Source organism: Bos taurus, chromosome 7 (assembly GCF_002263795.3).
Source record: "Bos taurus isolate L1 Dominette 01449 registration number 42190680 breed Hereford chromosome 7, ARS-UCD2.0, whole genome shotgun sequence".
Classification (NCBI taxonomy): domain Eukaryota; kingdom Metazoa; phylum Chordata; class Mammalia; order Artiodactyla; family Bovidae; genus Bos; species Bos taurus.
The window spans coordinates 59,576,910-59,604,554 of record NC_037334.1 but is presented as its reverse complement, the minus strand read 5'-3'; the positions used below and the strand labels follow the sequence as shown (position 1 = coordinate 59,604,554).

General features: G+C 39.0%; 3 protein-coding genes across 7 annotated transcripts in view; all 3 read right to left on the bottom strand.

Annotated features, from left to right (window-relative positions):
• LOC112447449 (ovomucoid) overlaps positions 1 to 414 on the bottom strand; it is a 30,325-nt gene extending 29,911 nt beyond the window's left edge. The window contains exon 1 of one of the 2 annotated variants that reach the window (XM_024995249.2): positions 328 to 414. The gene's annotated coding sequence lies outside the window, so the exon portion shown is untranslated. The remainder of the gene's footprint in view (positions 1 to 327) is intronic. The other variant, XM_024995250.2, reaches the window with a different exon arrangement.
• A 7,115-nt stretch (positions 415 to 7,529) lies between these two features.
• On the bottom strand, positions 7,530 to 11,227 carry LOC104972858 (sperm-associated acrosin inhibitor). Of its 2 annotated transcripts, none has more exons than XM_024995248.2 (5): positions 10,794 to 11,227; positions 10,501 to 10,638; positions 9,495 to 9,526; positions 9,086 to 9,201; positions 7,530 to 8,074 (listed from the first exon to the last, which is right to left on the bottom strand). In XM_024995248.2, exons 2-5 carry the CDS (start codon positions 10,565 to 10,567, stop codon positions 8,029 to 8,031), a joined length of 261 nt encoding a protein of 86 aa, XP_024851016.1. In that variant the 5' UTR covers positions 10,568 to 10,638; positions 10,794 to 11,227; the 3' UTR covers positions 7,530 to 8,028. The 2 variants fall into 2 exon arrangements, with proteins under 2 accessions (XP_024851016.1, XP_024851015.1); XM_024995247.2 differs by having other exon boundaries at positions 9,495 to 9,529; positions 10,794 to 11,225.
• An 8,562-nt stretch (positions 11,228 to 19,789) lies between these two features.
• On the bottom strand, positions 19,790 to 26,213 carry LOC100295995 (uncharacterized). Of its 3 annotated transcripts, XM_059888783.1 has the most exons (6): positions 26,150 to 26,213; positions 23,982 to 24,108; positions 23,409 to 23,498; positions 22,436 to 22,473; positions 21,364 to 21,475; positions 19,790 to 19,922 (listed from the first exon to the last, which is right to left on the bottom strand). In XM_059888783.1, coding segments are annotated over exons 2-6 (258 nt in total). In that variant the 5' UTR covers positions 23,998 to 24,108; positions 26,150 to 26,213; the 3' UTR covers positions 19,790 to 19,920. The 3 variants fall into 3 exon arrangements, 2 of the variants coding, with proteins under 2 accessions (XP_059744766.1, XP_059744765.1); XM_059888782.1 differs by lacking the exon at positions 26,150 to 26,213 and having other exon boundaries at positions 23,982 to 24,238; XR_009495289.1 differs by lacking the exons at positions 19,790 to 19,922; positions 21,364 to 21,475; positions 26,150 to 26,213 and having other exon boundaries at positions 23,920 to 24,004.
• Positions 26,214 to 27,645: the final 1,432 nt, after the last annotated feature.

Below are 27,645 nucleotides of genomic sequence, written 5' to 3'. Positions count from 1 at the left end.
CAAAATGAAAACTTTGGAGTAAAAGGTGATTTACAAAATGTGGTAACATAAAACCTACCTTTTCAAGTTTAATACTATGTGGAACCAAGGAAGAGAGAGAGAAGATGAAAGAGCTTGTTTCAAGAGGTGAAGAGGGAACTCTTCACACCCAGCCTATTACTCCAATTTAGAAGTCTCTAAAACAATGCTGGCTTGAAAACAGTGGAGTAAATGATCATTAAGATAGCATCTCCAATACTCTGAAATCTGTGATGCTTAGGAAAGTGTTTTAGAAATTGAAGACAAAGAGTCAAATTTATGGGGTACAATAAAAGCATAAAAACTGACCATGTTATTCAGTGTAGGCAGGTAATTCCAATGATCTGGAAAATCAAAGAAGCCAAAACCGGACGTAGGCTTGTTATCATATTTCCTGTGTATAACTGGAAGAATGTGGGCCAACAAATGGATCCTATCCCTAAAGAAGTCAAAGACAGACAGGCTTAGAACATCTCATGTTGGAAGATATATGACATTATCTAAATTGCAAATCTGAATACATATCTGAAAATCAGATTCATTTATATTGTAGGCAGTATTTTGTCATTTCAACTAGGCACAAGGCTATACTTGCCTTAAAGCAAGTCATCTTTTCAGATGAAAGATAAATTTCCAAGTGCCATAAAGAAAAATTTTCAAGACCTTCTGGCTAAAAGTCCAAATAATTAACAAGACAGGAAACAGATACTTGTGTGTTTCAAATACCTCAATAGGAACATGCAAAGCAAGATAAATATAGAAAAGCATTGTCAAAAATCTCAAAGAAATATAAGGGAATCCAGAATTCAGATATTATTCTAGGGTAAAGCCAAGAGAAAAAGGGTCTTTAAGTGCAAAATAACTTAAGCTTTACTTGTATTTGTGAGCCCTTCTCGAGCAGTTTTCTAATGGATGGACTTGATTCAACCAAGTGACTAATGGAGAAGTTTGGTAAGGGGCTGATTATGAGCATTTAATGTATTTTAAAACATTTTATACTAAAAGGTTGACATAAAGTGAAAATTTTATGTAAAAATGTTATGCTACATGCTATGACAAAAAAGATAATAAATTTCATAAAGAGGAGAAAGGAAAGAGAAGACTACAGTGAGTTCATTAGAAAAAAGTGAGAATAAATGGTAGCATGAAAACCTTGTAGATCAGATACTAATCAGTTAAATAAGAAATCAAGGAACAGAAAATTTTCTAAGAAAGTATAATATAAAGGTAGTTGTTAGAAGAAAAGATATATCTTAAATGTTAAAAGTATTTTAAAGCATAAAAGCAAAATAAATTATGAATAAAAAGATGAGTAGGAAATATAATAAAAATAATTTTAACCAAAAATTTACTGCATTTTGAGACTAGTATTAGTCATATTGATTTATGGAAATAGACTTAACTCAATAATTAAAAATTTTTAACAAAAATTTAATATGGCTTTCAAGTAAGATTCAACTATATGCTGCATCTAAGAGATACTTACATAACAAAGTGATTCATCATCTGAGAATAAAGAGAAAAGCAAAGATATATAGGAATTAAAAAAGTCCTTAGAAAGCATTGGTTGTATTGCCACTTATGACAAAGCAGAGTTAAAGCCAGATATCATTAAATGTTATAAGTAACTAAGAAAGCAGGTATGCTCAAGAGAAACAATGGAGAGGACAGGAAAAAAGGAATAGAAACTTAATAATGGGAGCATATATGGCATCACTCTCAGTATATGACTAGTCAGGTGGACAAAAAATAATACTGTTTATGAAAATGAAAAAATGAATTAAACCTTCAATTTATAAAGCTAGAAAAAGAACAAAAACCCAATTCAACCTTTAATATTAGGAAGATAATAAGAAAAATAAAAACAGAATAGAAACACAGCAAATGTGGATAATATATGAAAATACAAGGGGGGAAGAACCACTGAAAGAGAAGAAATTAGTATAAATTATAAAGACCACATTACATACCACTTTTCAAATAAATTTGCATTTAAAGAAGTATATTCATCTTTTAGGAAAACAGATGAGTAAGGAAAAGCTTAAAGAGACCATTAAAAGATATAAACATTAATGAAAAATCCCATGGAAAAAAAATAGTTGTTGTTCCATCATTAAGTTGTGTCCACCTCTTTGTGACCCCATGGACTGCAGCACACCAGGCTTCCCTGTCCTTCACTATCTCCCAGAGTTTCATTAAACTCATGTCAATTGAGCCAGTGAAATTACTCAGCTCAAATTGTTTAAAAAAAGAATTCTACTAAATTGACAAAATCAGAAAAGCCCAATGATATAAAAATAGTTCCAGACAGAGAATAATGAAGGAAATCTTCCTATTTTTCTGAAACAACTATAACACTTAAGCTTAAACATAATACTAATATTATAGAACTAATGACTTTGGCATAGTAATCAAATATTTTATTAAATAAAATATTAGAATAATATATATTTTTAAAATGGCTGAGTGAAATTTATTTCTAGAATGTAAAGATAATTATTAAGAAAGTCACATAACACATAAATACTATGAATAGAGTAGTCTGTAAACAACAAGCATTTATTTTTCACAATTCTGGAGGCTGAGAAGTCAAAGATCAAGATAATTGCACATTTGGTTTTGGTTGAAAGCATTTTTTTATAAACTTACATGGCAGAAGGGGCAAGCTAGCTCTCTGGAGTCTCTTTTATAAAGAAGCACTAATTCTAGTCATGAGGGCTCTGCCCTCTAATGCCCTAATCATCTTCTCAAATACCCTCCTCACTGTAACATCATCTTGAGAGTTAGAATTTCAAAGTATACCTTTTGGGGAGGACACAGACATTCAGTCCATAGCAGATGGCATTAATGGTTGTGTGTCCTGGTATCCTGCTGGTTTAAGAGGGTGCCCAAGATTGTCTTTAGTTCTTCCCTGAAAGTGAAATTTGCTCAGTCGTATCCAACTCTTTGTGAACCCGTGGACAATACAGTCCATGGAATTCTCCAGGCCAGAATACTGGAGTGGGCAGCCTTTCTCTTCTCCAAGGGATTTTCCCAAACCAAGGATGGGACCAAGGTCTCCCACATTGCAGGTGAATTCTTTACCAGCTGAGCCACCAGGGAAGCCCAAGAATACTGGAGAGGGTTGCCTATCCCTTCTCCAACAGATCTTCCCAACCTAGGAATTGAACCAGGGTCTCCTGCATTGCAGGTGGATTTTTTTACCAACTGAGGTATCAGGGAGGCCCAGTTCTTCCCTGGAGCCTAATTAAATGAACGGTTACTTGCTTGTTATTATGGAAACTGGAGGAGAAACTTCAGTATCTAATATAACTATTGGGAAACGTTAAGTTGGGTGAACTTTGGTCATATTAGCAGTAAAACACATGGGCATACTTTTTTGGCTTTTTGAAGTTGTTTTCCCCGATGATAGTAAATATATAGTGTGAAAGTGTGTTAGTCGCTCAGTTGTGTCTGACTCTTTGTGACCACGTGGACTGTACCCTGCCAGGCTCTTCTGTCCATGGAATTTTCCAGGCAAGAATACTAGAGTGGGTTGCCCTGCCTTCTCCAGGGGATCTTCGCAACCCAGGACAGAACCCCAAGTCTCCTACATTGCAAGTGGATTCTTTACCATCTGAGCCATCAGGGAAGCCCAGTAAATATATCTTCATTACTAAATAAAGGAAAGGGTGAAGAAAGAAACTATCGCTAAGAAACAACCGAGTTTAGTATTTGGTATGTTATTTTCTATTAAGACTTGACCTTTATTTCTTAATGATGATGACATAGTATATACACAGATTTCATAAACTGATTTAAATGGTTTTAATTAAATAATTGATTAATTTTATTTTTTTTTAACTGAGGTAGAGTTGATTTTCAATGTCGCTTTAATTTGTCGTTTACTACATGGGGCTTCCCTGGTAGCTCAGTTGGTAAAGAATCTACCTGCAATGCAGGAGACCAGGTTTCGATCCCTGGATCAGGAAGATCCCCGCCAGGAGGAAATGGCCACCCACTTCAGTATTCCTGCCTGGGAAATTCCTTGGACAGAGGAGCCTGGTAGGCTACAGTCCATGGGGTTGCAAGAGTTGTAAACAACTTAGCAACTAAACCACCACCACGTGGTTTTACAATTATACAAATGATAAATGCCACAATGAATATAATCAAAACAGAAAAATAATAAAAAGTGTTCATAAGGATGTGGTGAAACTGTAACGTCATGCATTGTTGGTGGAACTATAAGAAGCCACTTTGGATAATGGGCCTCCCTGGTGGCTCAGCGGTAAAGAATCCACCTGCAATGCAGAAGACGCAGGAGATGTGGATTCAGTCCTTGGGTCAGGAAGATCCCCTGGAGAAGGGCACAGCAACCCACTCCAGTATTCTTGCCTGCAGAATCCCCTGGACAGAGGAGTCTGGTGGGCTACAGTCCATAGGGTTGCAAAGAGTTGGACACGACTGAAGCAACTGAGCACGCATGCACACACTTTAGATAACAGGTTCTTACAAAGTGGTTCTTAAAAATACAGCATACACCTAACATATGAATCATCCATTCCATTCCTGCTATTCACTCAAGAGAAAAAGAAACAGAAAAACATTTGTCCACAAAAATACTTGTACCTAGGCAGTTCCTCTTTCAGTATCCTATCATTTTGCCTTTTCATACTGTTCATGGGGTTGTAAAGGCAAGAATACTGAAGTGGTTTGCCATTCCCTTCTCCAGTGGACCACATTCTGTCAGACCTCTCCACCATGACCCGCCCGTCTTGGGTGGCCCCATAGAGCATGGCTTAGTTTCATTGAGTTAGACAAGGCTGTGGTCCCTGTGATTAGATTGACTAGTTTTCTGTGATTATGGTTTCAGTGTGTCTGCCCTCTGATGCCCACTCACAACACTTGCTGTCTTACTTGGGTTTCTCTTACCTTGGACGTAGGGTATTTCTTCAAGGCTGCTCCAGCAAAGCGCAGCTGCTGCTCCTTACCTTGGATGAGGGGTATCTCCTCACTGCCACCCCTCCTGATCTTGAATGTGGAGTGGCTCCTCTTGGCCCTCCTGTGCCCATGCAGCCACATGGACATCACCAGATGGTCAACACCGAAATTAGATTGATTATATTCTTTGCAGCCAAAGATGGAGAAGCTCTATACAGTCAGCAAAAACAAGACCGGGACCTGACTGTGGCTCAGATCATGAACTCCTTATTGCCATATTCAGACTTAAATTAAAGAAAGCGGGGAAAACCACTCGACCATTCAGGTATGACCTAAATCAAATCCCTTATGATTATACAGTGGAAGTGAGAAATAGATTTAAGGCACTAGATCTAATAGACAGAATGCCTGATGAACTATGGACGTAGGTTCGTGACATTGTACAGGAGACAGGGATCAAGACCATCCCCATGGAAAAGAAATGCAAAAAAGCAAAATGGCTGCCTGGGGAGGGCTTACAAATAGCTGTAAAAAGAAGGGAAGTGAAAAGCAAAGGAGAAAAGGAAAGATATAAGCATCTGAATGCAGAGTTCCAAAGAATAGCAAGAAGAGATAAGAAAGCCTTCCTCAGTGATCAGTGCAAAGAAATAGAGGAAAACAACAGAATGGGAAAGACTAGAGATCTCTTCAAGAAAATTAGAGATACCAAGGGAACATTTCATGCAAAGATGGGTCGATAAAGGACAGAAATGGTATGGACCTAACAGAAGCAGAAGATATTAAGAAGACATGGCAAGAATACACAGAATAACTGTACAAAAAAGATCTTCATGATCAAGATAATCACGATGGTGTGATCACTCACCTAGAGCCAGACATCCTGGAATGTGAAGTTAAGTGGGCCTTAGAAAGCATCACTACGAACAAAGCTAGAGGAGGTGATGGAATTTCAGTTGAGCTATTTCAAATCCTGCAAGATGATGCTGTGAAAGTGCTGCACTCGGTATGTCAGCCAATTTGGAAAACTCAGTAGTGGCCACAGGACTGGAAAAGGTCAGTTTTCATTCCAATCCCAAAGAAAGGCAATGCCAAAGAATGCTCAAACTACCACACAATTGCATTCATCTCACATGCTAGTAAAGTAATGTTCAAAATTCTCCAAGCCAGGCTTCAGCAATATGTCAACCATGAACTTCCTGATGTCCAAGCTGGTTTTAGAAAAGGCAGAGGAACCAGAGATCAAATTGCCAACATCCTCTGGATCATGGAAAAAGCAAGAGAGTTCCAGAAAAAATTCTGAAAGAGATGGGAATACCAGAGCACCTGACCTCCCTCTTGAGAAACCTGTATGCAGGTCAGGAAGCAACAGTTAGAACTGGACATGGAACAACAGACTGGTTCCAAATAGGAAAAGAAGTACGTCAAAGCTGTATATTGTCACCCTGCCTATTTAACTTATATGCAGAGTACATCATGAGAAACACTGGACTAGAAGAAGCACAAGCTGAAATCAAGATTTCTGGGAGAAATATCAATAACCTCAGATGTGCAGATGACACCACCCTTATGGCAGAAAGTGAAGAGGAACTAAAAAGCCCTCTTGATGAAAGTGAAAGAGGAGAGTGAAAAAGTTGGCTTAAAGCTCAACATTCAGAGAACGAAGATCATGGCATCTGGTCCCATCACTTCATGGGAAATAGATGGGGAAACAGTGGAAACAGTGTCAGACTTTATTTTTGGGGGGCTCCAAAATCACTGCAGATGGTGATTGCAGCCATGAAATTAAAAGACGCTTATTCCTTGGAAGGAAAGTTATGACCAACCTAGATAGCATGTTCAAAAGCAGAGACATTACTTTGCCAACAAAGGTCCATCTAGTCAAGGCTATGGTTTTTCCAGTGGTCATGTATGGATGTGAGAGTTGGACTGTGAAGAAAGCTGAGCGCTGAAGAATTGATGCTTTTGAACTATTGTGCTGGAGAAGACTCTTGATAGTCCCTTGGACTGTAAGGAGATCCAACCAGTCCATTTCAAAGGAGATCAGTCCTGGGTGTTCTTTGGAAAGAATGATGCTAAAGCTGAAACTCCAGTACTTTGGCCACGTCATGCGAAGAGTTGACTCATTGGAAAAGACTCTGATGCTGGGAGGGATTGGGGGCAGGAGGAGAAGGGGCTGACAGAGGATAAGATGGCTGGATGGCATCACCGACTCGATGGACATGAGTTTGAGTGAACTCTGGGAGTTGGTGATGGACAGGGAGACCTGGCGTGCTGCAGTTCATGGGGTCGCAAAGAGTCGGACATGACTGAGCGACTGAACTGAATCTTGTTAATTTAAGATGTCTGTTGTGGGAGTGGATCTGGTAAAAGCATATAAGACCTTGATAAGACTTGTGAGTAGGGGGCACTCTCTGACCCTCTTCTGATGTCTATGTCAGAATGTTTCTCTGTCCCTTTCGATACTTTAATAAAACTCTGCTACCCAAAAGCTCTTGAGTGAACAAGCTTGGTCCCTGGTTCCAAAGCTAAATCGTCCTCTTCAGAGATCATGAATCCAAACTGACATGGTTCACTGTAAACTCTCAGTAGGCTTTTATATAATTTATTGAATAAAAATTAAAGAACACATGTATCAATATACCATGTTTACTGAAGAATTATTTTAGAAGCATCTGTAAAAAAAAAAGATTGTACAACTAAGTGAATGTATTTCTATATCCTAGTGAGCAATATTCCCTTTATTATAAAGAAGAAAGATTTTTAAAAAGACTAAATCATTAACTTTTTTGAATGAAATATTTAATATTTTAAGTTGTATTAAGTTTTATGATATCAAACATATATTTAAGATATTTTTCAAACTGTCACTAAATAACCAAACATGGAGAATCAAAGTCCTAAAATAAAAAAATCTTTGAACTGGCAATAACTTTGAAATTCTATTTTCCATCTCATGTTCCATAAGAGGATATATCTGATCATCTGTGAATTTAAGGACCCAGTTGAGAGAAATCAAATTCTAATTGTAGAATTGACTGCAAAATTAGATCACATTAGAATTATAAGGGTGTATATCTTCATCAAAATTCAACAAACACCAAAATGAGCAACTTCAAAATTTTTACGAAGAAGCCTATAGAGAAAAGAAAGAGAAAGAAAAACAAATTAGCAAGAGAGTATTTTAAACTTCATGATAAGTGTATCAAGTGTTTCCTAATGAAAAGGAGTCTGAACTTGGGACAGGATGGAGTGGCTGTGCTCCTGTTCTGTAAGGAACTGGGCTGCATCTGGTTCCTGGCCCTGAGTTTCTGCTGTTGTAGAAACTCCTGCATGCTGATTCTGGCTCATACTTTGAATCTGCTGTACCCAAGAAAGTGGGGGATTAGGGAATGTGTTTGTGGTCCTTGAGAAGGAGACGACAAAGTTTGGTAGAAGTGTCATAGACTACCCTGCAGTCTGAGAAAGGTTTGAAAGGTTGTCTTGGGGGTTTAGGGGACCATCAGAAGAATCCCTTTCTAGAAGGAATGGTGCATGGTGATTAATTTCAGACTACAGCCATAGTGTCCTGTGCCAGTTAATAGTTGCTGACGCTGAAGATCTGGTCATGGCAATACCAATATTTACTGTGCAGCCTCAGGGCTTCTGAATTACCATACGTTAGTCTGCTGTTAGTAGACGGAGGAGCCTGGTAGGCTGCAGTCCATGGGGTCACGAAGAGTCGGACACGATTGAGCGGCTTCACTTTCACTTTTCACTTTCATGCATTGGAGAAGGAAGTGGCAACCCACTCCAGTGTTCTTGCCTGGAGAATCCCAGGGATGGGGCAGCCTGGTGGGCTGCCGTCTATGGGGTCACACAGAGTCGGACATGACTGAAGCGACTTAGCAGCAGCAGCAGTAGATAATAATTGATTTTCAGAAAATTCTGCATGGTTATGTAGAGAGCTCTAAAGCAGTACTCCTTTTTAGAAATTAGAACTTTAAGGAAAAGTACAGGTGTGTAAAGGACATCTTTTATGTATGGTTACGACAGTTATTTTGTACATATGCTGTGTTTAGGTTATTGGCACTATGAATTTTCCTATTCTGTTGAAATGACTTCCTGATTACTTTTGAAGAGGAAATATTTACTGTCATATTCTTACATCTTTTCACTGCAGAGAATACATATATTACGGTAAGTATGACCATTGGTTGCACAGACTGGCTCATGTTCTCCAGTACAAGTATGTGGTGAAAGCATGAATGACATACAGTTAGTCTGCAAAATATTAAACAAAAACATGAAACTTATCAAATAACACAGAGTAAGACATGTTCAAATCTAATATGAAATGCCACACATATAAATGGGATAAATATATTCTGTATATAAGTTTAAGAACAAACCTCAATAGAACCACTACCCACTTAAAATGTAAAATATTGTCAATATTTTTTATGTTTATTATACTTTACAAAAAGACCACACAATTTTGTTGTTAAAATTTACAACATTAAAAATGTTATTAATTTATCATTTTTAACTTCCTAAAGACTTCAGTGTTATCTTACCTTATCCATTTTTACTTTATATCGGAGGAAAGCTTCTGGGAAAAAAGAGATAAAAATGATACAGGATGAAAACAGGCATAGTCTCTGGTAGTAAGTGACACATCTTAGTAGCAGAAACAAAAATTGCCTATACTAACAATGCAAATCTGACAGCAAAACACCAAGTTCAGAAAACAGAACAAAATCAAAAACCACTTTTTAATTCCCAGAGTAATCGCACAGTGTGAAAAGTAATGTCCTTTTTCTTTTTTTTGCCATGCCTTGAGGAATACAGAATCTTAGTTCTCCAACCAGTGACTGAACTCATCCCCCCGTGCAGTGGTATCATGGGAGTCCTAACCACTGGAACTGCCAGGGAATTTCCTGTATTATTTTTTAACTCTTCCCTTCACCTTGCTTTAGAGATACCATTGTCTTTTCATCTTTGTAGTTGAGATCCTCATCAAATAAAACAATGCTTTCGAAGTCACTTAATTATGAAGAAATTAATCAGTACTTCATTCATCAGTTATTTGTTCTAAGGTAACCTTACTGTATAAATTCTGAAATTTATTTAGCCACCATAAGCTTTAAGGAAGGTAACACAGTGACAAGGTCAACAATGAGTTCCCTTCTTACACAAGGCCTTGAAAAAGAGGAATCAGCTGGCAAACAGCAAATCCGATTGTCAAGAAATACCAGATCTAGAAGAAATCATTTCTCCTCACACTTTGCATATAACAACAATGGAATTGACCCCTGAAAGGAAGAATTTAAAGTTCTTGAGTTACAGATGAACAAAAATATAAAACCTACTGTTCATTCAAACCCACTACTCTGTATTCACTTGTCTAATATGGGAAATGAAGAAAAGCAGCCATTGCTGCAGTTTAAAATAAGACATTTGTCACATGTTCAGTTTCACTTTACCAGTTTAAGTTTTACAAACCCAATAAAATTGGTTTACAGCAGTTGTTTACTGAATTTTCTAGGGTCTGTTTAACTCAGGGCTGGAAAATTTACTCACCAGAGCAAAGAAGAAATGCAAAGAAAATGATGAAAATAGCTTTGATCCATGACGAGAAGAAAGACATTTTATCAAGTCAGTAGCTGAAAACTTTATAATGGTTGATAACTCATAAACAGAGAAAAATCCTGATTTTTCCTGTAAATAGATAAACAGAATCTATAGTCCACACATATAATCTTCGGTAAAGGAACCATTCCAGTCCCCTAGATTACTAATTTAGGTGAACCATTTCCTTTTTTTCTTCTTCCAACCCTCAGATTCAAGACATAAACTGTAGGCTGCATAGATACCTGAGAAAAGCATGGGACAAAGTCTTGTTTGCATGGAAAAGGGGCCGCTTATCTTCCTTCCCAGCTCTGGACGTCCGCTCATGAGGAACCTGGCTACACGTAGAGAGACATGCGCACTCGCAGCCGCCCTCCCAGCAGCGCTGCTCACCAGGGCTAACGCCCGCGATTCCGCGCCTGAACTACCGGCATAGACGGATCACGGACAGTGAGGCCAGCAGCGTTTGAAACCATCTACTTCACCTTTTCTCCTCAAGTCTCTCCTTAGTCTCCCCAGCTAAGTTGTTCTTCTTGATAGAGAAAGGAGCTCAGTGGGGAAAGACAGAAGCCCCAGGAGAGATAAAACACAGAGATATTCTTTGCCTTCACAGGGGCTGTCAAGTAGTTCTTAAGAGATGCTTTACAAACACCCATCAACAGATCTTCCCTCAGCAGGAGGCGTGGGGACAACTTGATCTGATGAATCCAGATATGGGGAAGAGAGGCAGTAAAAATATAAATATGTATATTATAGATTTTAAGATAGAGAGGATATGTGAAAGGTTTCTAAGCAGTTGAGCTGGAAAGGAACAAAAGGATTCAAGCAAGAAGAGTTTTGTGAACTATAATTACATATATACCTTTGACCCTTCATATCTTTCAATACCAGAATTGAATTATACTCAATTGGAAAATATTTTTTATTTTATTTATTTATTTTTTTTACTTTGAGATAATTGTAGATTTACAATTGTAAGAAATAATAAGAGAAAGCCAGTTTGACCAGTTTCCCCTAATGGTTACATCATGTAAAACTATTACACAATTTTACCACTAGTACTTGACGTTAGCTAGAAACCTTTTTAGGAGTCCATGACCAAGAATGTGGAACAAGCGTGTGTAGGCGAGGCCTGGACAATGGTTTATTTTTAAAGTTCTCAGATACCTCTCAGGACCAGCCAGCTTTGGGCAAGCCTGGGTCAGGGCACAGGATGTGAATTTCTGGGATAGAAGAGAGAGAAGGCTGGGAAGTTAAGCTGAGAACACATGAAGTGATGCCCTGAATTTTTGTTCAATAATTTCATCTTCACAGCATAGGTAATGAAAGACACTGAAGGCATTTCAAGTAAATGAGAGATTTGATCAGAGTTATCTTTTCCTTATGAACTAATCTGCCTCATAGTCTGAGTCATTGGAAAGGGCTTTGGCAGTTCAAAGATCAGGGTACAAATTCAGTCTATACTTAATTAACTTTAACTCAGTATTCAGACTTTCTAGTGCAACTTTTCTTATTTTGGAGAAGGCAATGGCAACCCACTCCAGTACTCTTGCCTGGAAAATCCCATGAACGGAGGGGTCTGGTGGGCTGCAGTGCATGGGGTCGCTAGGAGTCGGACACGACTGAGCGACTTCACTTTATTTTTTCACTTTCATGCATTGAAGAAGGAAATGGCAACCCACACCAGTGTTCTTGCCTGGAGAATCCCAGGGACGGGGGAGCCGTCTCTGGGGTCGCACAGAGTCGGACATGACTGAAGCGACTTAGCAGCAGCAGCAGCAGCAGTGCAACTTTTCTTATTTTAAATGTGAGAGTAATACATCCACATGCCTTTGTTCGTCTTAAATGTTACATGTAAAATACTTAAACTATTTCCATTCAAGTTGTGTAGTTGGGAGATATTTGTCATTCTGTTACTGTGCCTTTTCAGAGTGAAGAGACCCAGGGTTTAGAAAGAAACATTTAAGATTATTAATTTATTAGGCCAATTTAATTGAAGGACCCGCATATAGTAAAGTCTATTATGCTTAGAGTAGCTCTTGGATTTAATTATTTAGACACCATCAGAGATGCCTGCTGCTGCTAAGTTGCATCAGTCCTGTCTGACTCCGTGCAACCCCATAGACGGCAGCCCACCAGGCTCCCCCGTCCCTGGGATTCTCCAGGCAAGAACACTGGTGTGGGTTGCCATTGCCTTCTCCAATGCATGAAAGTGAAAAGTGAAAGTGAAGTCGCTCAGTCGTGTTCGACTCTTCGAGATCCCATGGACTGTAGCCTACCAGGCTCCTCTGTCCATGGGATTTCCCGCAAGAGTACTGGAGCGGGGTGCCATTGCCTTCTCCGTCAGAGATGCCTATGATGGACCAAATCATATACTGCAGGATATTTTAGGGAAAAGTAAACTGAAACTTAAAGGGGAAGTTATAGAGAAACTCTTTATATACCAGGCACTTAAATTTATTCATCAACAGAGATTAAGAGGAGGAGAGACAATCTGTGACTCACAGCAGGCTGTAAAATTTTGAAGTGCACCAGAAAAGGAAATGTTAGACTTGAGGATTTTTTAATATTAACTTCACAACAACAACAAAAAAGTACGTTTTCTTCAAATTGTGGCAGGGATGGTGGTGAGAAAGAAAACACTTGAGTTGAGAAGATAGATATTTTAAGAGAGAGAGAAGAGGAACATAGAGCAGATTCCATCTTTCCCATCATTATTACTGTAAATAGGAGGCAAAGAAACTCACCACTCTAGGCAATACTAGAGATGAGCTACATGGATTTAATTTACATATGTAAAACACTAGCTCTGCCTAATACTGGACCCTCCTCCAGGTAACTATATACTACAGGTTTGTTTTTTTGTTTTTGTTTTTTTTTTTGAGACCACATACATTTAAAAACTGAATTATTCAAAGGCATATATACTAAATGTTCAACAGTGATTGGATTCTTCTAATGAGCTTCATATCTCAGAGCCCAAAGGGATTTTATAACAGTTAAGACCAGTAGACAAAAGAGTTGGATTGGAAATGGGCAGTTCTTCATGAAACATGTGTTTGGAGGTTAGAGAGTTATGCTTTTAAAAAATGTTTATTAAAATATTGTTCATTTACAATGTTGTGTTAGTCTCAGGTATACAGCCAAGTGATTGTTATACATACACATATATGTGTGTGTATATATTAATATATACTTTTTCAGATTTTTTTCCATTATGGGTTATTGTAATGCATGCACACTACTATAGATAAACAACAAGGTCCTATATATAGCACAGGGAACTATATTCAGTTCAGTTCAGTTCAGTTGCTCAGCCGTACCCGACTCTGCAACTCCATAAACACTGCATGTCAGGCCTCCCTGTCCATCACCAACTGCCGGAGTCCACCCAAACCCATGTCCATTGAGTCGGTGATGCCATCCAACCATCTCATCCTCCATCGTCCCCCTCTCCTCCTGCCCTCAACCTTTCCCAGCATCAGGATCTTTTCAAATGAGTCAGCTCTCTGCATCAGGTGGCCGAAGTATTGGAATTTCAGCTTCAACATCAGTCCTTCCAACGAACACCCAGGACTGATCTCCTTTAGGATGGACTGGTTGAATCTCCTTGCAGTCGAAGGGACTCTCAAGAGTTTCTCCAACACCACAGTTCAAAAGCATCAATTCTTCGGCGCTCTGCTTTCTTCACAGTCTAACTCTCACATCCATACATGACCACTGGAAAAACCATAGCCTTGACTAGACAGACCTTTGCGGACAAAGTAATGTCTCTGCTTTTTAATATGCTATCTAGGTTGGTCATAACTTTTCTTCCAAAGAGTAAGAGTCTTTTAATTTCATGACTGCAGTCACCATCTGCAGTGATTTTGGAGCCCAAGAAAATAAAGTCAGCCACTGTTTCCACTGTTTCCTCATCTATTTGCCATGAAGTGATGGGACCAGATGCCATGATCTTAGCTTTCTGAATGTTGAGTTTTAAGCCAATTTTTCACTCTCCTCTTTCACTTTCATCAAGAGGCTTTTTAGTTCCTCTTCACTTTCTGCCATAAGGGTGGTGTCATCTGCATATCTTAGATTATTGATATTTCTCCCAGAAATCTTGATTCCAGCTTATGCTTCCTCCAGCCCAGCGTTCCTCATGATGTTAAATAAGCAGGGTGACAATATACAGCCTTGACGTACTCCTTTTCCTATTTGGAACCAGTCCGTTGTTCCATGTCCTGTTATAACTGTTGCTTCCTGACCTGCATACAGATTTCTCAAGAGGCTGGACAGGTGGTCTGGTATTCCCATCTCTTTCAGAATTTTCCACAGTTTGTTGTGATCCACGCAGTCAAAGGCTTTGGCATAGTCAATAAAGCAGAAGTAGATGTTTTTCTGGAACTCTCTTGCTTTTTTGATGATCCAACAGATATTGGCAATTTGATCTCTGGTTCCTCTGCCTTTTCTAAAACCAACTTGAACATCTGGAAGTTCATGGTTCACATATTGCTGAAGCCTGGCTTGGAGAATTTTGAGCATTACTTTGCTAATGTGTGAGCTGAGTGCAATTGTGCGATAGTTTGAGCGTTCTTTGGCATTGCCTTTCTTAGGGATTGGAATGAACACTGACCTTTTCCAGTCCTGTGGCCATGGCTGAATTTTCCAAGTTTTCTGGCATATTGAGTACAGCAGTTTCACAGCATCTTTCAGGATTTGAAATAGCTCAACTGGAATTCCATCACCTGCACTAGCTTAGATGGTAGTGATACTTCCTAAGGCCCACTTGACTTCACATTCCAGGATGTATGGCTCTCGGTGAGTGATCACACCTTTGTGATTATCTTGGTCTTGAATATCTTTCTTGTACAGTTATTCTGTGTATTCTTGCCACCTCTTCTTAATATCTTCTGCTTCTGTTAGGTCCATACCATTTCTGTCCTTTATTGAGCCCATCTTTGCATGAAATGTTCCCTTGGTATCTCTAATTTTCTTCAAGAGATCTCTGGTCTTTCCAACTCTATTGTTTTCCTCTATTTCTCTGCATTGATCACTGAGGAAGGCTTTCTTATCTCTCCTTGCTATTCTTTGGAACTCTGCATTCAAATGTGTATATCTTTCCTTTTCTCCTTTGCTTTTTGCTTCTCTTCTTTTCAAAGCTATTTGTAAGGTCTCCTCAGACAGCCATTTTGCTGTTTTGCATTTCTTTTTCTTGGGGAATGATCTTGCTCCCTGTCTCCTGCACAATGTCATGAACCTCTGTCCATAGTTCATCAGGCACTCTATCTATCAGATCTAATCCCTTAAATCTATTTCTCACTTCCACTGTATATTTGTTAGGGATTTGATTTAGGTCATACCTGCATGGTATAATGGTTTTCCCTACTTTCTTCAATTTAAGTCTGAATTTGGCAATAAGGAGTTTATGATCTGAGTCACAGTCAGCTCCCAGTCTTATTTTTGCTGATTATATAGAGCTTGTCCATCTGATTGGTCCATAATCAATCTGATTTCAATATTGACCATTTGGTGATGTCCATGCGTAGAGTCTTCTCTTGTGTTGTTGGAAGAGGGTGTTTGCTATGACCAGTGCATTGTCTTGGCAGAACTCTATTAGCCTTTGCCCTGCTTCATTCTGTACTCCAAGGCCAAATTTGCCTATTACTCCAGGTGTTTCTTAACTTCCTACATTTGCAATCCAGTCCTATAATAGGCATCTTTTTTGGTTGTTATTTCTAAAAGTTCTTGTAGATCTTCATAGAACCATTCAACTTCAGCTTCTTCAGTGTTACTGGTTGGGATGTAGACTTGGGTTACTGTGATACTGAATGGTTTGCCTTGGAAATGAACAGAGATCATTCTGTCATTTTTTAGATTGGATCCAAGTACTGCATTTCAGACTCTTTTGTTGACTATGATGGCTACTTCATTTCTTCTCAGGGAATCTTGCCCACAGTAGTAGATATAATGGTCATCTGAGTTAAATTCACCCATTCCAGTCCATTTTAGTTCACTGATTCCTAAAATGTCGACATTCAGTCTTACCATCTCCTGTTTGATCACTTCCAATTTGCCTTGATTCATGGACCTAACATTCCAGGTTCCTATGCAATATTGCTCATTACAGCATTGGACCTTGCTTCCATCACCAGTAACATCCACAACTGGGTGTTGTTTTTGCTTTGGCTCCATCTCTTCTTTCTCTGGAGTTATTTCTCCATTGATCTCCAGTAGCATATTGGGCACCTACTGACCTGGAGAGTTCATCTTTCAGTGTCCTCTTCTTGCCTTTTCATAGTGTTCAGGGCTTCTCAAGGCAGGAATACTGAAGTGGTTTGCAATTCCCTTCTCCAGTGGACCACATTTTGTCAGAACTCTCCACCGTGACCCGTCCGTCTTGGGTGGCCCTACATGGCATGGGCCATAGTTTCATTGAGTTAGACAAGGCTGTGGTCCATGTGGTCAGATTGGTTAGTTTTCTGTGATTGTGGTTTTCAGTCTGTCTTCCCTCTGATGGAGAAGGATGAGAGGCTTATGAAAGCTTCCTGATGAGATAGACTGACTGAGGGGAATACTGGGTCTTGTTCTGATGGGCGGAGCCGTGCTCAGTAAATCTTGAATCCGATTTTCTTGATGGGTGGAGCTGTGTTCCCTCCCTGCTATTTTCCAGGGGCCACACTGTGGTGGAGGTAATGAAGATAATAGTAACCTCCCTCAAAAGATCCCAGGCATGTACTGCTACAGTCCATGCCCCCGACCCTGCAGCAGGCCAGCACTGACCCACTCCTTCACAGGAGACTCCCGGACACCCACAGGAAAGTCTCCTGTGGGGTCATTGTTCCTTTTCCTGGGTCCTGGTGCACAGGTTCTGTTGTGCCCTCCAAGAGTCTATTTCTCAGTCCTAGGTAAGTTCTGGCAGCTCTATTGTGGGGTTAATGGTGACATCCTCCAAGAGGACTTCTGTCATACCCACACCCAGAGCCCCTATCCCTGCAGCAGACCACTGCTGATCTGTACCTCCACGGGAAACACTCAAACACAGTTCTTTCTCAGTCTCTGTGTGGTCCCTGGGTCCTGCTGCACACAAGGTTTGTTTGAGCCCTCTGAGCATCTCTGGCAGGAACAGGGTTTGATTCTAAACATGAATTCGCTGCTCCTACTGTTTTGCTGGGGCTTCTCCTTTGCCCTTGGATGTGGGGTATCTCCTCACAGCCGCTCCAGTGCCTACCATCTTATGGGGGTTTTTCTGACCTTGGAGTGGTGGCCGCACGGCGCTGGAGCAGCAACCGGCTGAGAGGAGATACCCCACGTCCAAGGTCAGGAGCAGTAGCTGCACTTCGCTGGACCAGCTTACGGAGATACCCCATGTCCAAGTAAAAGAATACATACATGAATTTACCAGCATTCATTGAATAATGTTTTTATATATGTATTCTATAATGAAAAAAAAAACCATGAAAGTAGTTGAATTCATTTTTATATTATGGCTCCATATTTGTACATTTTAATGGATATTTTCATTAAGAATTAATACTAAGGAAAGTAAATGAAAGTAACTCCCATATAGATTATCTCTTAGAGGTGAAAATATTTACTGAAAGGAAGAGCAGATCTGATATCACATATGTAGCAGCTTGAAACTTGCTTTCCAGCAGTCTGCATTTCTGCCATTAAAACCAAACTTTAAGTGAGTTTTTGACCAATCAAATTTCACTCAGTTTCTTGTTGCCTCAGAGGTAAAGAGAAATAGAGGAGCATCAAACTTGGACTACAAATGAATATCCTATATCAGTAAAAGCAGAGTTGCCTGGACTGCCAGGATCACTGAACTGTCTCTTGATGCTTTATGAGAGAGAAAATAACATAATTTTTTTTCTCCCAAACTTCAGAAATCATGCAATATTTTGAATAGTCTCTGCAATTCATTAAGTTACAGGTATGTCCTATGTATTAGAATTTAAGTCTGTCTTGGCTAACATTTTTGATCAGAAGATTGACACGGAGTATTTGTGAGAGTTCAAGTTCTCAGATTCTTATTCTAGAGCTTTTGAAGCTTTACCATAGAGAGAAGTGCAGTTGTCTGTACTTTTTAATAAACTTTCAAGTAATGGATTATTTATTGACCTTTGAGACTATTTCTATAATTATAGTTACCAGAAGTATTTGTGTGTCTGGATGAAGCACAAGCTGGAATCAAGATTGCCAAGAGAAATATCAATAACCTCAGATATGCAGATGACACCACCCTTATGGCAGAAAGTGAAGAAGAACTAAAGAGCCTCTTGATGAAAGTGAAAGAGGAGAGTGAGAAAGTTGGCTTAAAGCTCAACATTCAGAAAACTAAGATCATGGCATCTAGTCCCATCACTTCATGGCAAATAGATGGGGAAACAGTGACAAAGTTTATTTTGGGGGGCTGCAAAATCACTGTAGATGGTGATTGCAGCCATGAAATTAAAAGACGCTTACTCCTTGGAAGGAAAGTTATGACCAACCTATATAGCATATTAAAAAGCAGAGACTACTTTGTCCACAAAGGTCCATCTAGTCAAGGCTATGGTTTTTCCAGTGGTCATGTATTGGTGTGAGAGTTGGACTCTGAAGAAAGCTGAGCACCAAAGAATTGATGCTTTTGAACTGTGGTGTTGGAGAAGACTTTTGAGAGTCCCTTGGACTGCAAGGAGATCCAACCAGTCCATCCTAAAGATCAGTCCTGGGTGTTCATTGGAAGGACTGATGTTGAAGCTGAAATTCCAATACTTTGGCCACCTGATGAGAAGAGTTGACTCATTTGAAAAGACCCTGAGGCTGGAAAAGGTTGAGGGCAGGAGGAGAAGGGGACGACAGAGGATGAGATGGTTGGATGGCATCACTGACTCAGTGGACATGAGTTTGGGGTGGACTCCAGCAGTTGGTGATGGACAGAGAGGCCTGGCGTGCTGCAGTCCATGAGGTCATAGAGTCAGACACGACTGAGTGACTGAACTGAACTGAATCCAATCCAACCACAAAAAAGAAAGGGTATTTTAATAGAGATAATGGTATTTAACATTTTATTGACTGGAATATTCATGATTACAAATTGCATTAGGTTTTCTGTTATTGAACGCACAAATAAGATAGGTTTTTCAACCATCATTTTATAATCGAAAATAGAAATCTTTCACTGGCAGGCTCTTAGAGTTGAAAAATTCTCCAACAATCTGTACTACATCTTGTGTACTACTGAAGGGTTAGTCTGCTCATCTAGGAATTTAAAGCCCTGATTGCGATGACTGGTTGTTAAATCCACGGCAAAATAGGATTGCAATAAAAGCCATAGGAATGTGCGGTTGAGGCAGAGTCAGCAACAACGACCCCAATGACTGAAATCAAATTTTCCTCTGTTTTCTCTGTAAAGAAAGAAAAAGAAAAAAAATTTTTTTAAGTATTTAAAATTGTCTGAGTGTTGCACTAAATGCTTCTCCATGAGGATTTTTGACTGTGAGAGAGCCAGGAGGGCTCTGCTCCCTTCCACGAGCAGTGGGCCCCTCCCACCCCCACTACCCTGCACAGGTCCTCCTGATCCCCTAGGGCAACTTGACTCTTCCTACATGCTCCCTCCTGACTCAACCTGGGAACCCTCCCAGACCTCAGGAGGAGGAGTAGAGATTGTTTTCCTGGTTCTCTAGAAGTAGAAGCCCACCTGGGGATTCAGTGAGAGGAAACACCAGTAAGAGAAAATGAGGCAGGAGGTAGGAAGGCTGGCTGAACCCTCAGACTGAAAACTCCATCAGGGGGAAGGAGGCAGGAAGTGACATTGGGTGAAAGTGTCCTAGACTGCCCTGCTCTCTGAAGAAAGTTTGGAGTCCTGCCATGGAGTTCAGGGGACAAAATGGAGCATCCCCTGGATAGTTTTTCCTGACATAATGAGAATTCCTTTCTGACATAAATTGTGATGGATTCAAATTTCTGAAGTCAGTAGAGTTTCTTTTTTTTTTTTTTTTAATCTATTTATTTTTTATTGAAGGATAATTGCTTTAGAGAATATCGCTGTTTTCTGTCAAACCTCAACATGAATCAGCCATAGGTATACATATATACCCTCCCTTTAGAAACTACCTCCCATCTCCCTCCCCACCCCAGCCCTCCTGGTTGATACAGAGCCCCTGCTTGAGTTTCCTGAGCCATACAGCAAATTCCCTGTTGGTTATCTATTTTGCATATGATAATGTAAGTTTCCATATTATTCTTTCCATACATCTCACCCTCTCATCCCCTCTCCCTATGTCCATAAGTCTATTCTCTATGTCTGTTTCTCCATTGTTGCCCTGTAAATAAATTCTTCAGTACCGTTTTTCTAGATTCCGTATATATGTGTTAGAATATGGTATTTATCTTTCTCTTTCTGATTCACTTCACTCTGTATAATTGGTTCTAGGTTCATCCACCTCATTAGAACTGATGAAGTCAGTAGAGTTTCTTGCTCAGTTATACTGCCTGTAGTTTGGAGCTACATTATGAGGTTATCATTCAGCCTCTGGAGTTAAGAATTACATTGTATTGGTAAGCAGACTGCCAGTAGTAAGTCATAGCAATAAAATCCAGTTAATGTAATGATTTATGCATGTGGGTAATATCCAGCAGGGATATACTTTGAGGTCAAATAAAACTACTTTTAGGAATATGACTTCAGGGGAAGGTACCGGCATGTCTCTATGGCTTTCACAGAGAAAAAACAGTTACTTTCCGTGTAGACTGAACCTTGGCTAGCAGAAACATGGATGTTCCTATTATTTTCTGGTTGTTTCTTCATTATGTTGGGAGAACCAATATTTAGTCATGTGTTCTTACAGCTTTTTACTGCAGAAATAGCATTTATTGGAGTATGTTTTGCCATTCGTTGCACAGATTGGATCTTTTTCTTTTGTGCAAAAGTGTAATTGATCCTTATACACGTTACATTCTGGCTGATAAACAAAGAGACAACATCAAATTTTTCAGATAATGAACTTTTTGAATAAAATATTCCTTATTCTTCATACAACATTGTATGCATCAAAATAGAATAAATGTTTTCTATATTGAGATTAAGTATAAACATCAAGTATCAACAACCAGTTTAGACATAAAAATATACTGATATGTTTTTACAACCCCAGTGTTATGTTTTAAAAACATTCAAATAGCTGGATACATTTTAATAATTTAGCCACTCTGCCCCTATTTCTTCTCATACCTGAGTGAGATTTTCCTCATTATCTCATAGCACAAGAAATGATAAAAGTGAATGTATTGTGAGTCTACTGTTTTTCTCAATAGTTTCATTACTAGATCATTTTATAGTTTCAGATTGTCACCCTATATGTATGTATTCATATATATGACTGTTTGTATATGTGTGTTTAACCATATATGTATATATGTAATTTGGTGAGTGATGACTCTGTAGTCAATGTACATAATTAAGCAATAATGTGTGTATTCTTAGATGACATGCTCTTTTAACATCTTTAATTACCTTTATTTATTTAGATGTTTAGAAGTATAATTGATTTTCTTCATCTCTATGTAATATTTGACTCTGTGTAAAAATGATTAGTTTACATTCCTTTCAGTGAACTTATTTTTCTTAAGCTTCTTATTTGTGAGGAAAAAAATCTTACTTTAAACATCCTTTTCAGATGCCTGTCTGCCTAATAATAAAATGTTGAATGATGTGGTAATTTTACCTTGTAAAAAGACAAACGGTTTAATATGTCTGGTAAGGTTCTGTTTTTTGAACTTAGTGTAATAATGACACTTTATGTTACTTTTTGAAGGGTTATTATGTTTTACTTTTTCTGGTGAAATTTTCTATTAAAATTTAAAATATAAAAATAATTTAAAAAATTTCAATTTCCAAATTAAAGTACTATGAACTTGCCCTTTTGCGAATTTCTCCAGAAGGTACAAAAGCAGTTTCTGCAACCAACACACAAAAAAAGAAAATTAAAAAGAAGAAGATGAAGAGAGAAAAACACTGTCTTTGTTGGGAAGTACCCACATCTTTTAATAGCAAAATACTATGCAAGTTGCCTACCCCAAACCCCTCCCATAATGAAGTGAGGCTTTTGTGGCAATATCAAAATAATTTCACAAAATAACTTGAAGTCTGGAAACAATTCTAAATTCATCTCACTCTGTGAAAAATGACGTATGGCTTAATAATCACCAAACCCTTCTGTGGAGATCCCTTTTTCCCTGTATTTATATGTGAGACATTCTTGTCAGAGAAAACAACATCTTGCTTAGTGCCATGTAATATGCTTCTATGAAGTCACTTAATATGAAGAAGTAAATGACTATTTAATTCCTTTGTACTCAGCTTGAGGTTCATGGATCACTTTAATACCTTTAAGCTACTCTACTCTGAAATTGATGGGCTGCCTTTGCTTTAAGAAAGATAAGTTTTCAGCAGAGGGATCAATTACTTCTCTCCTTACACAAAACCTTGTCCTTAATACACTTGGAGCCAGCAAACAAGGAGTTGGATTGTCGAGGGATACTGGGTCTAGAGGACAGTATTACTCCCCACACTCTGCATTTAGCAACCATGAAATCTGACTTCCAAAAGAGGGGAAATTAGATAGATATCTTTAGTCTTAAATGAACAAACCACTAAATTCTACTGCTCATTCTAAACACCCTCTCTGTCGCCACCTTTCTAAAGTAGGAAATCAAAACCAATCTGATGTAATTTTAAAAAAGATATTTGTAACATATCCCATTTCATTTTGCCAGTTTAAGTATTACACACCCAGGACATCAAGCGCCTCCCTTCCTAAATGATGGTAGTTGTTTCCTGCATTTTCTATGATGTGTGAATGGCTTCATCTAGGATTGAAAAATTTACTCACCACAATAAAGAGGAAATGCCAAGCCAATGATTAAAATAGCTTTGATCCATGATGAGAAGAAGGACATGTTATCAAGTCTGTGGAAGATACCTTAAAGAGTGTTTGCAACAATGGTACATGACACATTAGGTAGATAGACTCCAGAACCAGGTTCTAGATAGCTTCTTGTTTCTAAAGCAATGACTCCCACCTCCTAGATAACTATTTATTGTACCTTTCCCTCGAACCTACAATTCAATAAAATAAAGTGTCATTGTTGGAAGGCTTCCCCCAGAGACGTTTAAGAGAGCCCAGGAAAATAACACTGTTGACAAAGTGAAAGAACTGATTACTCTCTCAGCTTTTCTGTCAGCCAGCCTGGTTGCCTGTAGTACCAATGCACGTTTGGGTCTCAGTTCTTTTCCTCAGGAAATAGAAACAGTTATTTCTGGAAAGACTAACCTGGAGCAGTCCTCCTGGAATGGTACACGCCAGGGTACCCACGCCTTCCTAGAGTCCCCACCTGGCCTACCTGACAGTGAGATAATGGGGAGTGATGTCAGCGGCTCTGGAGACTGTGGCTGTCTTGCTCACCTGCCTCCTCAGCCATCTCCTTCCAGCTCAGTCTCTTTTATTGTTCCTCTGGTGAGGAGTTTGATGGGGTAAGATTGATGGCCCAGGACAGATAAGACACAGAGCTATTCTGTGTCCTTACTGGAAGCTGTAAAGTAGGTCAGGAGAGATGCTTCACAAGTAACCCTCCATTAATCTTCCCTCAGTAGGAGGCTTGGGAACAACTTGATCTTATGTACCCAGAAATATGGGGAAGGTTACAGATCCTAAGATAGAGAAGAGAGGCTAAAGCTTTCCAAGCATGAGTTGAACAAAGTAAAGAGAGTCAAGCAGGAAAGAAGAGTCTGGGGATGGTAATTAGATAATTAAGGGCATAAGCTCTCAAACGTGTTCAAAACTGTTGGCATATTACAATTTCCTGGGAAATGGTAAAAATAATGCATTCACCATCTTGCAATCAGAATTGTGAATCAGTTACTAGAAGAGCATACCTGGATAGTGTAAAAGTATTTTAAATTGAGATAACTGACATACAACATGGCATAAATTTAGGATGTACAGTGTGTTGATTTGATTGTTTATCTTTTTTACCATGATTACCAGTGTGGTCTTACGTAATACCTTTGTCATGGTAATTACTTCTATTTTTTTCTTTGTAGTAAGAGCAATGAAGTTCATAACAGAGTACTGTTGACTATAATCACCACACTGTGCATTAGATGTCCAGAACTTACTTTTTGGAGCAGAAGACACTGAAAGGTGGGGAGTGAAGTTGAGACTAAATGAAACAATGCTTTAAATTACATGGTAAAATTTAATTTTACATCAGAGATGTTTGGGGATATTTTTGAGGTATTGGAGGCTTTGTTGTTGTTGTTGTTTTTTTATGCAGAGAATTTTTCATTGTTATGTTTTCTTATCAGCTCCTATAGTCTGACTTAGTGGAAAGAGCATTGGCAGGAGAAGGATCCAAGTACAAACCCCATCTATCAGTGAGTCACCTGGACTCAATATTCAAACTGCATAATCTACAGTTTTCTTATTGTAAATATGAGAATTATAGTATCTATCTTATATATTTGTGATAAATGAAGATAAAACATTTAAACCCTCTGCGCTTGTTTTGTATTGGGTGGATATCCTCACCTCAATTCTTTCTGCTACTTTTTTTCAGTGAAGAAATCTAGGGTTTTTAAAAAGACATTTTGAGACAGGTAATTTTCCTGCCAATTCAATGTGTTGAATTAAAAATTATGCACAATGTAAAAGTTGAGGGTTATGTTTTATTCGGTGGACGTACTGAGGACTTCAAGCCCAGGAGGCAGCATCTCAAGTAGCAATGAGAAAACAACTCCAAGGAGGTGCAGGGGGAGCTAGGATATATAAGAGTTTTGCAACCAAGGGAAGTTAATAGGAACAAAAGTATACTGTTAATAAAAGAAATTTAGATATCTCAGTGTAAGGAATTTAACACTTTTCTATGTATGGGAAGATGCAGAGTCTGGGCTCACTGAAATCCTTCCTTTGGTATACATGCCAGCAGTCCTGCGCTTTCACAGAGTTCTTCAGGACTCACGCATGGGAGTGGCTGTGGTCTAATGGCTGCTAGATGGCAGATTTTCTTTGTTTCCTTCCTGAGTTTCCTCAGGGCTCACCAGCTCACCATCAGTGGTGGCTGTAATCACCAATGACTATGACTTCCTTTGCTTACTGATATGGCAGGGAATATTTTATTTTTCAGTTTGAAGAGCCCACATTTGACATGTACAGAAAGTGTTCCTTTACTATAGTGAAATGGATATTGTGCTTATACTTCCTCTTTGAATTTTGCACAAAGATACCATCAGTGAAGCCTGTGGCAGACCTGTGCTTCCAGGACAGGACATTTTAGAGAAGAGTAAACTGAAGCCTAGAGGTGAAGTCGTGGGGTAGCTCTTTATACCCATTTAATGCATATTTGTTGGCAAAGATTAAGAACAGGAGAGACTGCCTAGGAATCTCAGCAGGCTTCAAGTGTTTTTAAATTAATCAGTGAAGGTAATGTTAGATGGCTATTTAGTATTGCTTCACAAGGAAAAAACAAGGAAATGAAACACCTGTCCAATGTATCCAAAAAAATTGCTGAAAGAAATTACAGAAGACCTAAAGTAATGTAAACAAAGCCCATGTTCATAGTTTGGAAAACTTACCATTGTTCAGAGAGCAGTAACGGCTAAAGCAATCTGTATATTCACTGCAAAAATGTTCAGGGTGTTACAGCAGGCAGGTAGCTAGGTATGACCAGAGAAATGTGGGCAGGGACCGCATAGCAGGAAATTTTGCATCTTGTAAACAGAAGGGGTTCATGGGCAGACAAAGAAAAGAAGGAACCTTCACATTGACAGAAAATCACACATTTTAGGTGGACATGTCCTGAAAGCAGACTAAGAAAGGTAGGCATCTCCTGCTTGAGAATGTAACCTGTTGCTCATTGTGCTGTCATTTCAATAAAATAGCCTTACAGACAAGACGGACTCATCATGCACCAACACTATGACACTTATGATCTAAGCTATAAAAGGACAAAAACCCTATTCCCTGAGGGAAAATGGAGCTCGGATCAAAGTCAGGGACCAAGACTCCAAAACTCCTCCTTCCCAAGTTAATGTTCCACCCATTCATTTGTATGCCTCTCATAACTGGCTTGCTAAAGAAACCCAGGGCAGCAGCGTCTCACCTGCCTGCCTGCTCTCCCTCTGAGAATGTTCTTGTTTAAATAAATTCTCAGTTTCCTAATCTCCCTGTGTCATCTCCAGATTTCTTCACGAGGAAGAAAGAACCTTAAAATTCACTGGAAACAAGAGTTCCCACTGCCCTTTTTGCTGAAATTGACAATCTGATACTAAAATTCACGTTGGCATTCAAGGGACCTTGTGTAGCCAAAAAAATCTTGAAAAAAGTTGGGGATCCACATATGCAGATTTGACGCCTACTATAAAGTTGTACTGATTAGGCAAAAAACAAGAAAACTGTGCTAAAAACATAAGAACAAACATAGAAAAATGGTACAGAATAAGTCATACATGCGTACTGCATTGATTTTTAAAACTGTTTTTTACAGCAATTATAGGTTTACCTTAAAATTGAGGGGGAAGTATAGAGATTTCCCACATACTCCCTGCTCCATACATGCAAAGCTTCCCACTTACTAACATCATTCACCAGATGTTATGTTTTCTTTCTTTTTTTTTAATCAAGGACAAACTTACACTGACTCACCCAAAGTTCATAGTTTACTTTAGGAGTCACTCTTGGTGTTGTACATTCTATGTCTATGTGCAAAAATTTAATGAAATATATCCACCATCTAGTCAAGGCTATGGTTTTTCCAGTAGTCACGTATGGATGTGAGAAGTGGACTATAAAGAAAGCTGAGCCCCAAAGAATTGGTGCTTTTGAACTGTGGTGTTGGAGAAGACTCTTGAGAGTCCCTTGGACTGCAAGGAGATCCAACCAGTCCATCCTAAAGGAGATCAGTCCTGGGTGTTCATTGGAAGGACTGATGTTGAAGCTGAAACTCCCATACTTTGGCCACCTGATGCTAAGAGCTGACTCATTTGAAAAGACCCTGATGCTGGGAAAGATTGATGGCAGTAGGAGAAGGGGACGACGGAGGATGAGATGATTGGATGGCATCACCGACTCA

What these genes read in the sequence shown, in the direction of transcription:
- LOC104972858 (XM_024995247.2), bottom strand. Translation starts at nt 10,567, where the DNA reads ATGTCTTTCTTCTCGTCATGGATCAAAGCTATTTTCATCATTTTCTTT. An exon ending in TGCATTTCTTCTTTGCTCTG is followed by an intron (nt 9,530 to 10,500) that starts GTGAGTAAATTT and finishes CTTTTTTCCCAG; the next exon opens with AAGCTTTCCTCCGATATAAA. An exon ending in ATAAAGTAAAAATGGATAAG is followed by an intron (nt 9,202 to 9,494) that starts GTAAGATAACAC and finishes AATATTTTGCAG; the next exon opens with ACTAACTGTATGTCATTCAT.
- LOC100295995 (XM_059888783.1), bottom strand. An exon ending in GGCATTTCCTCTTTATTGTG is followed by an intron (nt 22,474 to 23,408) that starts GTGAGTAAATTT and finishes TGTTGGTTGCAG; the next exon opens with AAACTGCTTTTGTACCTTCT. An exon ending in CTGGAGAAATTCGCAAAAGG is followed by an intron (nt 21,476 to 22,435) that starts GCAAGTTCATAG and finishes TTTATCAGCCAG; the next exon opens with AATGTAACGTGTATAAGGAT.